At 40.1% G+C, this 15,392-nt stretch overlaps 1 protein-coding gene across 1 annotated transcript in view; it reads right to left on the reverse strand.

Annotated features, from left to right (window-relative positions):
- Positions 1-15,392, reverse strand: part of TBX5 (T-box transcription factor 5) — a 134,512-nt gene that overhangs the window by 26,429 nt on the left and 92,691 nt on the right. Inside the window, exons 4-5 of the mRNA XM_069759820.1 lie at positions 12,363-12,515; positions 2,687-2,778 (exon numbers count right to left, since the gene is read on the reverse strand). Coding sequence (XP_069615921.1) covers positions 2,687-2,778; positions 12,363-12,515 — 245 coding nt within the window. The remainder of the gene's footprint in view (positions 1-2,686; positions 2,779-12,362; positions 12,516-15,392) is intronic.

A 15,392-nucleotide genomic window follows, 5' to 3' on the forward strand; every position in this document is an offset into this window, starting at 1 on the left:
AAATTATCCATCAAGATTTGAATGAAATGAAACGGTATGTCAGGACACCAAGGAGGACCCCACTGCTGACACAGAGACATAAAAATGTTAGACTGCAGTTTACCAAAATGTACATGAGCAAGCCAAAATCCTTCTGGGAAAGTGTCTTGTGGACTGATGAGACCAAGATAGAGCTTTTTGTTAAAGCCCATTATTCTACTGTTTACCGAAAAATGAATGAGGCTTACAAAGAAAAGAACAAAATGCCTAAAGTCAAAAATGATGGAGGTCCAAATAAGTTTTGGGGTTGTTTTGCTGCCTCTGGTACCCGGTGCCTTGACTGTGTGCAAAGCATCATGAAATCTCGAGATTACTAAAGGACAATAACTCCAAATATACTTCAAGAAGCACCCAGAAATGGATGGAAGCAAAGTGCTGCAAAGTTCTGAAGTGACCAGCAAAGAGTCCTTATCTAAATCCCATTAAACATCTGTGGGGAGATCTTAAAATTGTTCTTGGGAAAACACACCCTTCAAATATGAGAAATTTTAGTCTTATTATTCTCACAGGATAGGCTAAGGAGTTTGGTTTAGTTTGTTTCTGTTTCTTTAAGGATTTTACCATATTTAATTAGTGAACTCTTGTAGGTTGCTATTTTTAACTAAATACTAATGTTGCTCAGACACCTCCCTACAAGGGAGGGTGCCTTAAGTATCTGATGCCTCCCAGCCATTCACTGGGGACACTTCTGTAGTGCACTTGATCCCCCTTTAAGAATTGGGGAGAGCGTGCACGCTCTAAGCATGCTTCCGGAAGACCTGCGTGCTGTGCGCAGGTCCTGGAAAGTGGAAGCCGCCGCAAGGACCGTAACAGAGCGGACGTGGCTTTGAGCATGTCAGCGTCTCTGCTGGGAGGATGAAGGGGGATCGTGCAGGGATGCCGACAATGGTATTATAAAAGGATATTCAATCCAAAGAGAATAACTTCTCTGCTAATTGAATGTCCAAGGAAAATCCGAGCATACAGGAGAATTCAAATTTTACCTCATGGAGATGTCTGGTCAGATCTTTGAGAATTTTTTTTTCTTTTTTAAATCTGGTCTGGGGTCTGAATTTATTTAGAGGTTTAATTTGGGATTTGAATTTAAGGATGTGGTGTGAGATCTGAATTAATGTAATTTATTCAGAATCAGAATAATTTTGGAGGCCTGGTCTAAGATCTGAATTAGTCTAGAGGTCTGATTTTAATTGAGGGCTTTGGTCTGGGGTCTGTAATTACTTAGAATTAATTTAGAGAACTGGTCTGGGATCTGGATTTATTTTAGGTTCTGGAGCAAGGTGTGAATTTATTTAGGGGTCCAGTCTAGGCACTCAATTAAAACTGTTGTCCAGTCTTCTGATGAAAGTTTGCAACCACTCTATCTAACTGCAGCTTTCTGAATCCTAAAAGCATGCAAGCTGCATGCTTTCAGGATTCTCCGATGTTGGTGGTGAGAGCAGGCAGTCACATGACCACAAGTCAAGTCTGTGATTTGAATATTTAAGGCCACATTCTGACTAGACATGCTCGGCCTCACTCAATTCACTTTTATTGAGCGAGGCAAAGCATGTCTAGTCTGCATGGGACTTCATGTATGCAAATTACATACTTGTAGTCATGTGACCGCCCACTCTCACCCGCAATAGCGGAGAATCCTTCTGTAAGCACAGTGTATGGATTCAGAAGTCTGCAGTCACATATGTGACTGAAGAACTTCATTGGAAGACCAGATCACCCATTTAATTTAAGGGTCTGAATTTATGTAAAGGTTTAGACTAGGGTCTGAATTTATTTTGCGCTCGAGTCCTAATTTATTTAGAAATCTGGTCTGTGTGCTGATTTTATATGGGTTACAACAGAATATGGAAAAGCAAGGGTACAAAGATTTCTAGACATCTTACTTTGTAGTCATATGGAGAAGTCTGTACAGTGTTCTGGATTGAATTAATGAAAAGAGAAAAGAGAATGGCTCAAATCAAACAAGACACTTGTGAGCCATTGAGTTACATATGTATCCTATATGTGACTGAATCTGATCTGTGGTGTATTCTTTGATCCACTGCTATTTGTATAGTTTCTTATTTTATTTGTCTTACAGGCTTATATAGCATTATCATATTCCACAACATTTTACAAACATCATCATCACTGTCCCCAATGGGGCTCACAATCTGAATTCCCTATCAGTATGTCTTTGGAGTGTGGGAGGAAACTGGGGAACCCAGGGGAAACCCAAGCAAACATGGGGAGAACATACAAACTCCTTGCAGATCTTGTCCTTGGTGGATTTCATCCCAGGACCCCTTACCTGCAAAACTACTATGCTAACCACTGAGCCACCATTGCAGCATGCACTTGTGCACTTACTATTTTACTTACTGTCCTTGAGGTCTCATTCAGACATCTGCTTTTGTTACGTACACAAAACAATGGTATCCGTGTCTTCAGTGTTTTAAATCAGCATGTCATCAGAGTTTTTCACGAATGGATAAATAAAAAATTATCAAAGCTTCTCCTATACTTTTGCAATGCTAAACACGGACAGCACACTGATGCCATTTGTGTGAGGTATGTGCTTTTCACAGACCCATAGACTTGTATTGGCCCTTGTCATCCGTGCTGCCACAAAAAAAGTCTTTAATAAACAGAAGATATAATACACGCTTACCTTTGCATTCTGGACATGCGGTGCAGCTCCATATCATCACTTCCTCTGAATCCCTTGGCAAATGGATTATTTTCAATCTTTAACTGGGTTATCTATGTAAAAGATGTGCATTATATCAATAGACATCAAGTTTGAAAATAAACCCAGAACTTGATTCCTATGTATATTACTTTGTAACATAAAAAATTTGCTACACCACTTTGTATTCTGTAAAAGAGTACTGCTGTCATTTTTAACCATCATTTTAATTTTTATTTCATAATTCAGTAGTACACATGAAAATATGCAGCTTTGTAATATGTCTTATCAGAAAAATGTTCTTTCTCTGCCAACATTGATCAGTCATTATCAAAATTCTCAATTCATAGGTAAAATCTGTATCCAGTGAAGACAGACTTTCCCATTACTGAGATAGGAGATGGCCGCTGCTATGGATTTTTCAGGATAACCATGTAGGTAATTCTATTTTTCAGGATTCCTGATCAGGTATTGACTAATTAGTCAATACCTGGTGCTGTTACAAATAGTTAACCGTATAAAAAAAAAAATTCAGAAACCATAAACAACTGATGGGTTATGGAGTTCCGGAGTCCAGAAACTTGGTTTATAGTATCATAATAAATGCATGAGAGCAGATTTTAAATTTTTATTTTGACAAGCCATAAGCTCCAAATAAATAAGTCTATTATAAAATTACCAGTGAGATTCTTTAAGTTGGACCTTATTCTCCAGCACTATTCTGAAATACAGGTCCTTCTCAAAAAATTTGCATATAGTGTTAAATTTCATTATTTACCATAATGTAATGATTACAATTAAACTTTCATATATTATAGATTCATTATCCACCAACTGAAATTTGTCAGGTCTTTTATTGTTTTAATACTGATGATTTTGGCATACAACTCCTGATAACCCAAAAAACCTGTCTCAATAAATTAGCATATTTCACCCATCCAATCAAATAAAAGTGTTTTTTAATAACAAACAAAAAACCATCAAATAATAATGTTCAGTTATGCACTCAATACTTGGTCGGGAATCCTTTGGCAGAAATGACTGCTTCAATGCGGCGTGGCATGGAGGCAATCAGCCTGTGACACTGCTGAGATGTTATGGAGGCCCAGGATGCTTCAATAGCGGCCTTAAGCTCATCCAGAGTGCTGGGTCTTGCGTCTCTCAACTTTCTCTTCACAATATCCCACAGATTCTCTATGGGGTTCAGGTCAGGAGAGTTGGCAGGCCAATTGAGCACAGTAATACCATGGTCAGTAAACCATTTACCAGTGGTTTTGGCACTGTGAGCAGGTGCCAGGTCGTGCTGAAAAATGAAATCTTCATCTCCATAAAGCATTTCAGCCGATGGAAGCATGAAGTGCTCCAAAATCTCCTGATAGCTAGCTGCATTGACCCTGCCCTTGATGAAACACAGTGGACCAACACCAGCAGCTGACATGGCACCCCACACCATCACTGACTGTGGGTACTTGACACTGGACTTCAGGCATTTTGGCATTTCCTTCTCCCCAGTCTTCCTCCAGACTCTGGCACCTTGATTTCCGAATGACATGCAAAATTTGCTTTCATCAGAAAAAAGTACTTGGGACCACTTAGCAACAGTCCAGTGCTGCTTCTCTGTAGCCCATTTCGGCACCTGTAGCCCATTTCCTGCACACGCCTGTGCACGGTGGCTCTGGATGTTTCCACACCAGACTCAGTCCACTGCTTCCTCAGGTTCCCCAAGGTCTGGAATCGGTCCTTCTCCACAATCTTCCTCAGGGTCCGGTCTCCTCTTCTCGTTGTACAGCGTTTTCTGCCACATTGTTTCCTTCCAACAGACTTACCATTGAGGTGCCTTGATACAGCACTCTGGGAACAGCCTATTTGTTGAGAAATTTCTTTCTGGGTCTTACCCTCTTGCTTGAGGGTGTCAGTGATGGCCTTCTTGACATCTGTCAGGTCGCTAGTCTTACCCATGATGGGGGTTTTGAGTAATGAACCAGGCAGGGAGTTTATAAAAGCCTCAGGTATCTTTTGCATGTGTTTAGAGTTAATTAGTTGATTCAGAAGATTAGGGTAATAGGTCGTTTAGAGAACCTTTTCTTGATATGCTAATTTATTGAGACAGGTTTTTTGGGTTATCAGGAGTTGTATGCCAAAATCATCAGTATTAAAACAATAAAAGACGTGACAAATTTCAGTTGGTGGATAATGAATCTATAATATATGAAAGTTTAATTGTAATCATTACATTATGGTAAATAATGAAATTTAACACTATATGCTAATTTTTTGAGAAGGACCTGTATATACTTCACTATATTTAGCTTCTTTCTGAAAAATTACTAAGATTAATTTTCATCAATAAGTGTGTTTGCTTCATGCAACAAACTTTAAGTAGTTAATGTCACTGTGTAATATGATATGACTTACGAAATAGGTAGACCTATTGTACATTCAATATATGTTTTTGATTTAATCAAATGGGAATGATCCTAGTAGATAATGGCTTCTTCTAATATCTTTCTTTATATACAGTTAGGGCCAGAAATATTTGGACAGTGACACAATTTTCGCGATTTGGGCTCTGCATGCCACCACATTGAATTTGAAATGAAACCCCTACAACAGAATTCAAGTGCAGATTGTAACGTTTAATTTGAAGGGTTGAACAAAAATATCTGATAGAAAATGTAGGAATTGTACACATTTCTTTACAAACACTCCACATTTTAGGAGGTCAAAAGTAATTGGACAAATAAACATAACCCAAACAAAATATTTTTATTTTCAATATTTTGTTGCAAATCCTTTGGAGGCAATCACTGCCTTAAGTCTGGAACCCATGGACATCACCAAACGCTGGGTTTCCTCCTTCTTAATGCTTTGCCAGGCCTTTACAGCTGCAGCCTTCAGGTCTTGCTTGTTTGTGGGTCTTTCTGTCTTAAGTCTGGATTTCAGCAAGTGAAATGCATGCTCAATTGGGTTTAGATCTGGAGATTGACTTGGCCATTGCAGAATGTTCCACTTTTTGGCACTCATGAACTCCTGGGTAGCTTTGGCTGTATGCTTGGGGTCATTGTCCATCTGTACTATGAAGCGCCGTCCAATCAACTTTGCAGCATTTGGCTGAATCTGGGCTGAAAGTATATCCCGGTACACTTCAGAATTCATCCGGCTACTCTTGTCTGCTCTTATGTCATCAATAAACACAAGTGACCCAGTGCCATTGAAAGCCATGCATGCCCATGCCATCACGTTGCCTCCACCATGTTTTACAGAGGATGTGGTGTGCCTTGGATCATGTGCCGTTCCCTTTCTTCTCCAAACTTTTTTCTTCCCATCATTCTGGTACAGGTTGATCTTTGTCTCATCTGTCCATAGAATACTTTTCCAGAACTGAGCTGGCTTCTTGAGGTGTTTTTCTGCAAATTTAACTCTGGCCTGTCTATTTTTGGTATTGATGAATGGTTTGCATCTAGATGTGAACCCTTTGTATTTACTGTCATGGAGTCTTCTCTTTACTGTTGACTTAGAGACAGATACACCTACTTCACTGAGAGTGTTCTGGACTTCAGTTGATGTTGTGAACGGGTTCTTCTTCACCAAATTAAGTATGCGGCGATCATCCACCACTGTTGTCATCCGTGGACGCCCAGGCCTTTTTGAGTTCACAAGCTCACCAGTCAATTCCTTTTTTCTCAGAATGTACCCAACTGTTGATTTTGCTACTCCAAGCATGTCTGCTATCTCTCTGATGGATTTTTTCTTTTTTTTCAGCCTCAGGATGTTCTGCTTCACTTCAATTGAGAGTTCCTTTGACCGCATGTTGTCTGCTCACAGCAACAGCTTCCAAATGCAAAACCACACACCTGGAACCCACCCCTGACCTTTTAACTACTTCATTGATTACAGGTTAACGAGGGAGATGCCTTCAGAGTTAATTGCAGCCCTTAGAGTCCATTGTCCAATTACTTTTGGTCCCTTGAAAAAGAGGACGCTATGCATTACAGAGCTATGATTCCTAAACCCTTTCTCCGATTTGGATGTGGAAACTATCATATTGCAGCTGGGAGTGTGCACTTTCAGCCCATATCTAATATATAATTGCCTAGAATACTACTTCCTGCAATTTGTGCCAACTTCCTGTCCGGAGCTAATGTCCGGAGCTAATGTCCGGAGATAATGTCCGGAGCTAATGTCCAGAGATAAGTGACATCAACAGTGTCCAGTGTCTGATTGGTTGCCGCCTGCTGCGAGCGACCAATCAGAAACGTGCCGTACTGTGACACACTCCGCCCGCCATTTTGGTGTGATTTTTGAATTTTTACCTCACAGCAAGTTTCTACTGCGTGGAGGCGGGCCCAGTGACGTTGCTCTTCAAGCTCCTGCCGAATTTCGTCAAAAAAATGATAATACCATTTACCAAAACTATATATATTTAGTTGTGAAGTGGTTCAGTGACATTTTCACACCAATTTTGAACTTTTGTTTGGTGTTTTCTCCATATACTGCCTATTATTCACTGACTGTTATACTGAGAGACTGCCGTTTATTAACCTCTTCTTTGCCACATTGGGTATATTGCTCTATTATTTGCCACATAAGGACATTGTCCATTATTGCCCAGCAATTTCTCTGCAATATAAACTGCCTATTTATTAATATCTGCATTCCTGCAAAGAACTATTGCCTATTATTAACTGGGTATTTTCCTACTACCTGACATTGTTCTTAAGCAAAGAACCGTTGTTGTGGCATTTGCCACAACACGCAAAGTTGTCGTCTGATGTCTTTCATCCCTCCCCTCATAAGCATGTTCATGGATCCTGTGTAACTGTACCTTAAATAACAAGAATTGTCAAGAGCTGGTGAGTGCAGCCATTTTTTGTTCTTTCTTACTATTATTTATTAATTGTAATATTCTTACATTTGAATAAATAAAGTATATATGGATTCTAGACTCCCGATTCTTTAGAATCGGGCTGCCATCTAGTTATATATATAATTGTATTTCTGAACATGTTTTTGTAAACAGCTAAAATAACAAAACTTGTGTCACTGTCCAAATATTTCTGGCCCTAACTGTATACACCCCTCAACATTGAACAATGGCTCCTGGAGCACCTCTGCCAAACACGGTTGTTAACCTTTTAAATGCACTGTCAATCACTGACAGCATCATTGAAGCACCGCAATCTCCCCGTTTCCAGAGAATGTGATTGTGGAGAACAGCCAGTGGCCGGGTAATGGCCCCTGTGCACATCATATGATTTCTTCTTTAACTTCCATCCTGTGTCTGGACGTCATAAAAGGCCGGTATTTTTCCTAGAGAACATAGCTTATGGTTTGCTAAGGGGACTAACAAATAAAGTAAAAAGTAGAAAAAAAAAGTTTTTCAAATATATAAAAATTCTAATTACTGCCCTTTTTTCCTAATTAACAATAAAGACGTCTAAAAGATAAACAAAATTACATATTTGGCATCTCTGCTTCCAGAAAAGTTCAATCATTCAAAATCTAATTACCGTATATACTCGACTTTAAGCCAATCTGTGTATAAGCCGAGGCACCTAACTTTGCCACAAAAAATTGGGTAAACTTATTTACTCGAGTATAAGCTGGGTATGCATTGTCCCCTCATCCCTATCATGGTATGCATGGCTCCCTGTCCCGTCCTTGCATGCATGGCTCCCTGTTTCTGTCCTTGTATGCATGGCTCCCTGGTCCCTGTCCTCGTATGCATGGCTCCCCAGTCCCTGTCCTTGTATCCATGGCTCCCCCCTCCCTGTCCTTGTATGTGTGGCACCCCAGGAGTTCAGGTACCACAGTGGTATTGCCTTTCTCTCGGGGAGGGTGATCCCATGCCTGGAAATGAGGAGAATCCCTTTGGCAGGTAAGCTGTACATTCAACATATTCTGACTCCAGGCCAGAAGGGGGAGCTCTGAACCTGGTTTTCAGAGAAGCTTCCCTAGATAATGTACATTCTGGTCTGGAGGAGGAGTTAGTTAGTCTGCTGCAGACAAGGAGCAGAGAAGGAGCACAGGAGAAGTCAGAAGCTAGATGAGAGCTGCCAGTGGGCTCCCTCTAAGCTAGAGCACAAAAACCGGGCATCGGGAGCCCAAGGCTGTGAGGAACTACAAGTCCCACGGCAGAACCCGGAGGGCAGGAAACTGAAAGGGACTTGCCTACATTACACCTAAGGTACAGCAACAACCAGAGCCCAGAGTCACTGTGAATAGAGACCTCAAGGAAACGGCTCGAGTTGCCTACCGTGCAGGTACTGTCCCAGGACAGGAGAGAAAGAGGACCTTGCCAGAAAGCCGCAGGCAGCAAGGGACAAATATTCAGTGCATAGTGGATGGCTCCCGATATGACCTGACCAAGGGGGTTCAATATGTTTACAGGCTGCCTGGACTCCACCGTTACCTGTTGACAGTACCCTGGACTGAAACTAATTGCCAACAGTATACCAAGTAAAGATATTGCAACCTCATGTACTTCGTTTATTCTGGCAGGACACCACTCTGGCCAAACACACCGGGAGCCCTGGCGACCCCTCTTCACCTGTGAGAAGCTACACCATTTTTGCTGCAGCACGATCGCCCCAGAGGACCCCTTTAAGCAGTGTTGGTTACCTCTGAACGAAAACCAGAGGTGGCATCATGAACTTTTATTATTTTCGCATTCCCTTTAAAGACTGTTCCCCTTTTACTTGGGCGACCAGGGCCACGGACCAGGTCACCACCACAGTGACCTCCACTTTAACAATGACTGGACACGGTACCGTGTACCCCTAGGCCCTGGCGGGCGACTCATATACATGGCTCACTGTCCCTGTCCTTGCATGCATGGCTCCGCACTCCCAGTCCATGTATGCATGGCTCACCAGTCCTTGTCTTTGTATGCATGGCTCCCCCATCGCTGTCCTTATATGCATGGTTCCCATAAAAAAACACATCCTACTTACCTTGCCTGCGTGCCCTCGCTGCATTGCGTTCCAACGCCAGCAGCTCTTTGGGCCGAGAGATCACGTGGCCCCGCTAATTAAGGTAATGAATATTCATTCCACGCCTATGGAGAGGCATGAATATTCATCACCTTAATGAGTGGGGCCACGAGATTACTCTGCGGGAAGTGCTGCTGGCATCGGAATGAACGAGATGCAGCGAGGCCACGCAGGAAGGTAAGTAGAAGTTGTTTTTTTACAGCTGCTGGAAGCCAGCAGCTGTGACTGTAACTGTGCCTGCTATAAGAGCAATGAATATTCATTTCTCTTTAGTAGCGGCACAGGCTTTAGCCACAGCTGCCAGCTCCTGCCTCTGTGACCCGCTGCTCTGCCGTATCCCCTCCCCTGCCATATTTCTGGAATAATTGACTCATGTATAAGCCAAGGGGGGCATTTTCAGCACAAAAAAATGTGCTATAAAACTCGGCTTATACACGAGTATATACGGTAAGCCGATCAGCACACATCACAATAATAAAGAAATAGAAACACCAAAATCATGGGGGATTGTTTGTTCACCAAAATAATGCTAAAGAAATGCAATAAGAAGTGATCAAAGCATAGTATATACAACCCTCCCCCCCCCCAAAAAAAAAAAAAAAAGTAGGCATGCAAAAACTAAACCCCCATGCAGCTCCATTCATGAAAATATAAAAAAGGTATGGGTCTCGGAAAATGGTGACACAAAAGAAAAATGTTTTACAAACTTCAGAATTGTTTAAGCCAGCAAAATAGAAAAAACTATATGTTTGGTATCTTTGTAATTGTACTAACCTTGAAAATCAAGTTTACAGGTATTTTTTACTGCACAATTAATGCTGTAAAGTGAAAACTCAAAAACCAATGGCTGAACTGTATTTTTTTCACAGTTTCAAGTTATGGCTATTAAAAAAGGTCAGTAAAAAATTATAATGCAAAAACGAAAATTGTTTGCAGAGGATAGGGGTTAATAACCTCATTGATAACGTGCCAAGGTAGATAAGTGCATGTATTTCTGTGAATGTCAATCATATTCTATACTGAATAAATCACAAGGCTTTGAAAATGTTGTTTTCATCTTTTTTTCATCAGTTGTATATCATCAAAGAGAACCTTTCATCAAAATGTTCACGTTGAACTGGAAACACAATGTAATAGAGGCTACAAAGTGGAATAACAGGTATTTGTTTTTTTTGTTGTTTTTTTTTTATTTCACTTCTTTGTTGCTGAGATATTAGCAATGAAAATATTTGGCACCTAATGAATTAACTTTTTAAGTGCAAGTGGGTGTTATTACAAAGATTTAACTGGGGGTGTGCACATTTTTTCCCTCTATGATGCTAACCAGTAATAATCAGGCTGAAAATAGCAGAAAATGACAGTAGCTTAGGTTTCTCACTGTGTGAGATGTAATGATACAGCCGGTGAAGGGGGAGGGGCAGCAAAGCTGAGTTTAGCTGTGTCACATTACAAACACTTATATCACCTCTCCTCCTCTTCTAGCAAGGTTACCTCTGCTGTATCCCCTCCCACCCAAGCTGTCTATCCAGAGATGTGTCAATTATTACACTTTTGTCTGTTGTGCTCAGTTTGTTCTCCTTCTGCAGTGAGATCAGAGCAGGATCTCACTACATCTCACACAGAAGGAGCCCAGAACAAACTTCTCCTGTGTGAGATGTAATGACAACATGCCCTGATATCACTGCAATCACACAAGTTGCTGGAGCACAACAGACATTAGTGTAATTACATCCTGCTGTAAGCTATTGAGGTGCGTTTTGTGTTCTTCTTGCCTTTGAATGTTTGCTGCCTGCTAATGATTGGTCAACATCATAATGGGGAAGACTCCCACTTGGATTAAAATAAAGCTATCACTTTAGGTGTTGCAATTTCAATGTTGATGATTCTATTTTATGAGTTGCCTGGCATATCTATAAGAGACTGAAGATAATCATAACATTTTTAAAAGCTAAAGGTGAATTTCCACTTGCCAGTTGCTGGGTATTTTTGCTGCAAATGGCTACAAGAAAAAATAGCAAAAAGAAAAAATCTCAGGATGCACAAAAACATATTTGTGAACATGCGTAAAGCACATTGCTAGAGAACATTGATGCATTAAAATATTGATAAGATACAAATATGCTGCATTATTTGGCCCAGTTGTCAGTCTGTTCAGATTACACTAGAGGCACTTTATAATTTTCCCCTCCAATGTTAACATAATACGTGAATGTAACATTTTTTCCAATGGTCTGTATATATTTTTATTTTATTTCTTTCTACATTTTATCATTTCTCCACATGGGCAAAATAGTTCACTTTATATACAGATGTTAGAGAAGAAAGAAGGATTGGCTGGCTGTGCTTCTTTCCAGAAACCCGTAAAATGTGTGCATAAGCCTAAGACACTTGGCAGCTCAGAAAAGGACCTTTGGATGAGAGATTTTTTTCATTAACTCTTTCACTGCCTACCCACAGTAACACAAATAGTTGTTTCATCTTTACATTTATTTGTGAGATCCTTTGGAGATGGGGGTCTATGGCTGCAGCATATTCTGCCTTCTGACAGATGGAAGCAGTAGCAGCCGCTGTGCTATTTCATTTATTTCCTTATTTGTGTGCCACAAAAGTGTCAGTTTAATATTACTTGTAGCAAGAGAACCGAGTTATTAGCAAAAAGTTTTTACCTTGTGGTTTTGGTAAGATGTTACAGCTATAAATGCCGTCTCAGAGAATACGTGGGTACAGAAAGCAGTGTTTTTGGACCCAAATCCATTGTTTTCATCTGCTTTAACTATATGAAGCCGAGGTTGGTATTTGTGCATGGAATTCAGGATGATCTAAAATAGAGAACACAATATCATTACATATTATCATCGTATAATAAAGCAGAATGTTTTCTATTGCGAGACCACAAGTTAAATTAGCAACTGACTTTTCATCCTTTTATTCTAAATTTGATGGAAAGGAATGAAAGGAACAAATCCAACACTGATCCTGAAGCGTACAGAAGAAAGCTCTTATGTGACTACGTTCTTCCATAAAGCATGTGAATGGAATGTTTCGGTGATAGCATTCAATGGATAAACTGCAAGACTCCACTTGTTTGTAAGGTTATATATATATATATATATATATATATATATATATATATATATACACATACATATATATATTAATTATTTTCTGATTTTCTAACATATCAATGTAAGGCTACATTCACACATCCATTTTTTTAAATGGACAGTGACTAGACCCATACAGCTTCACTGATCCATACACACATTCATTTTAAAAAGTCTGTGAGACTCATAACATGTCCTATTCTCATCTGTTTTGTGGATCAGACTCAGACTTCAGTGTTCTATCTGGGTATCATCCGTTTTTCCCTAATTCATTATAAAAGTTCAGATCATCTATCGCCTTAAATTTAAAAAAAAAGGATCAGACAAATGGTTGCAAAATAGAAAAGAGAGAACGCCCAATTTTATCCAAATACAAATGTATGTAAATGTATTGTCTACAATCTCACTTGAGATTTATTAATTTTGTTATCCTGTTTCACTCCTCCATTTGAAATCATTTGAATTTATGCTTTAATTGATGTCAATAAAATGATATTTTTTTAAATAATTGACTGTATGTGTGGCTTACGGTTATTCTCTGGTAATCATTTTTGTATTATATTGGAGTACTTCACTTTATAGGAATTACGCCATGATGTTTCTAACTGGTAAATCTTTTATGTCCTACATAGAATATTGTGGTAAGGAAAAGTAAGTGTAGCCTACAGGAGAAGAGGCTAAGTGCAGACTTGCATCAGAGCTCCCATTGTGGAAGAAAAAGAACTGTAAGCTACGCTATTTTTACGGTTTGATGACCATAGGGTCCATTTGGTGACATTTGTGTCCATCATGGGGCAAATTTGTTTTTGTTTTTCTGGTCTGTTATATAAACTCCGACCCTGGTGGGTGAACCTAGCCTTATACTTGTCCACTTTGGTGAAAGTAGCTGCTTCCTAGAAGTACTACAATAAAAAGCATGTGCCAGTTTGTAACCATTTTTTAATGCTCTGCTGTTTCCAAAGTAACAGATCAAACTATTGAGTCCACAGTTCCCATGCAGATCTATGTGTCTCCAGGGTTACAGGCTACAAACAAACCTTAGGAAATCTGATTTAGGGCACAGACAGACATCCATATACCACGGACAATGATAGCATTGCAATCCTCGGACTGGACGATGGCGTGAGAGCTGTACAGAAATACAGGCAGCCACGCTTGGGTAAGGATAGCCGGCACAGCGCTGCGATCGTCGTCCGTGTTACACGGCCATCTGTCTGCGCCTATAATGCCACAATTCCCTTCTATCTGTTTTCTACCTGGGCCAACCTATCAAATGCATTTTAACAAAAAATAGTTCAGAGTTTGAGGCCAAGGTCAGACAAGCATCCAATTATCATCCAGAAAACTCAGATGGTTTTCATCTATATTATAACCCGTGTGTCCGTATTGTACATTCATATGACATCCATTTGACATATGTGGCAAGCATATTATTTTATTGCACCCATAGACTTGTATAGGCAAGTCTCAACTGAGAAACGGAAGAGAATAGCGCATAATATGCTTTTTTCATAAAGACACTCGGTCCGTGACAAAAAACTGTTATCTGAACAGCCCTATTGAATTACATGGGTCAGTGTGTTGTCAGATGTTTTGCTTGGATTGCACACGTCCATATAGCATGCTCATCTGAAGAAACCCTGATGGGAATATCACTTCAGGCTCAGACTATGCTGGGTTCGCTTGTAGTAAGTAACTATTGAGACAGAGAGATCAATGTCATGTATTCACATGTGACTTTTTTTGCAGCAGAGTTGCTAAACGATATACAGAAACTACAGCATGTGAGTACATCACTACTAGTCATACCTAATATTTAATACCTACATGCAGGCTCGGACTGGCCCATAGGGGAACAGGGGAATCCCCCGGTGGGCCTCTGTTCAGATATGGGCCCCCAACCCTATTGTATGGTCAGTACTTGGCTTAATTCACTTGATTTACTCTGTATAGAAAAAAGCAGCATCTCATCATTCATTAACCAAACTACCCAGTTTATTATTATATAGAGAAGTAGGTAAATTTGTGAAAGAGGGCAGTGTAATATTTGTATGCAGGTGAAAAGTGGGCCCCCAAATACAATGTTTCTGGTGGGCCCTCGGCACCCCAGTCCGACACTGCGCTACAAGACAAATTGGAGGCACATTAGACCGCACATTGAGGCAAATACTTTTTTTCTACCATTAATAAATTGGATGAACATCTCAATTATTTTGGGTTAGTTCAGATGTAATTGACCACAGGATATAGATATTTCCTATAAGAAACGTATAAGAAATTCTATGGCATCATTCAATCTTCCTTTTGTTAAGAGTTAACTGATGTCAACGAATGCCCCTTTTTAGACCTGTAAAGATTTCCACCTCTGAATAGGAAAATCCATATAGTTTACAGAATCTGGAAGAGTAACCATTCTAAAGGTACCTTCACACATAACGATATTGTTAACGATATCGTTGCTATTTGTGACGTAGCAATGATATCGTTAATGAAATCGTTATGTGTGACAGCGACCAACGATCAGGCCCCTGCTGGGAGATCGTTGGTCGCTGAATAAAGTCCAGAACTTTATTTCGTCGCTGGATCTCCCTG

Source organism: Ranitomeya imitator, chromosome 1 (assembly GCF_032444005.1).
Source record: "Ranitomeya imitator isolate aRanImi1 chromosome 1, aRanImi1.pri, whole genome shotgun sequence".
NCBI lineage: Eukaryota > Metazoa > Chordata > Amphibia > Anura > Dendrobatidae > Ranitomeya > Ranitomeya imitator.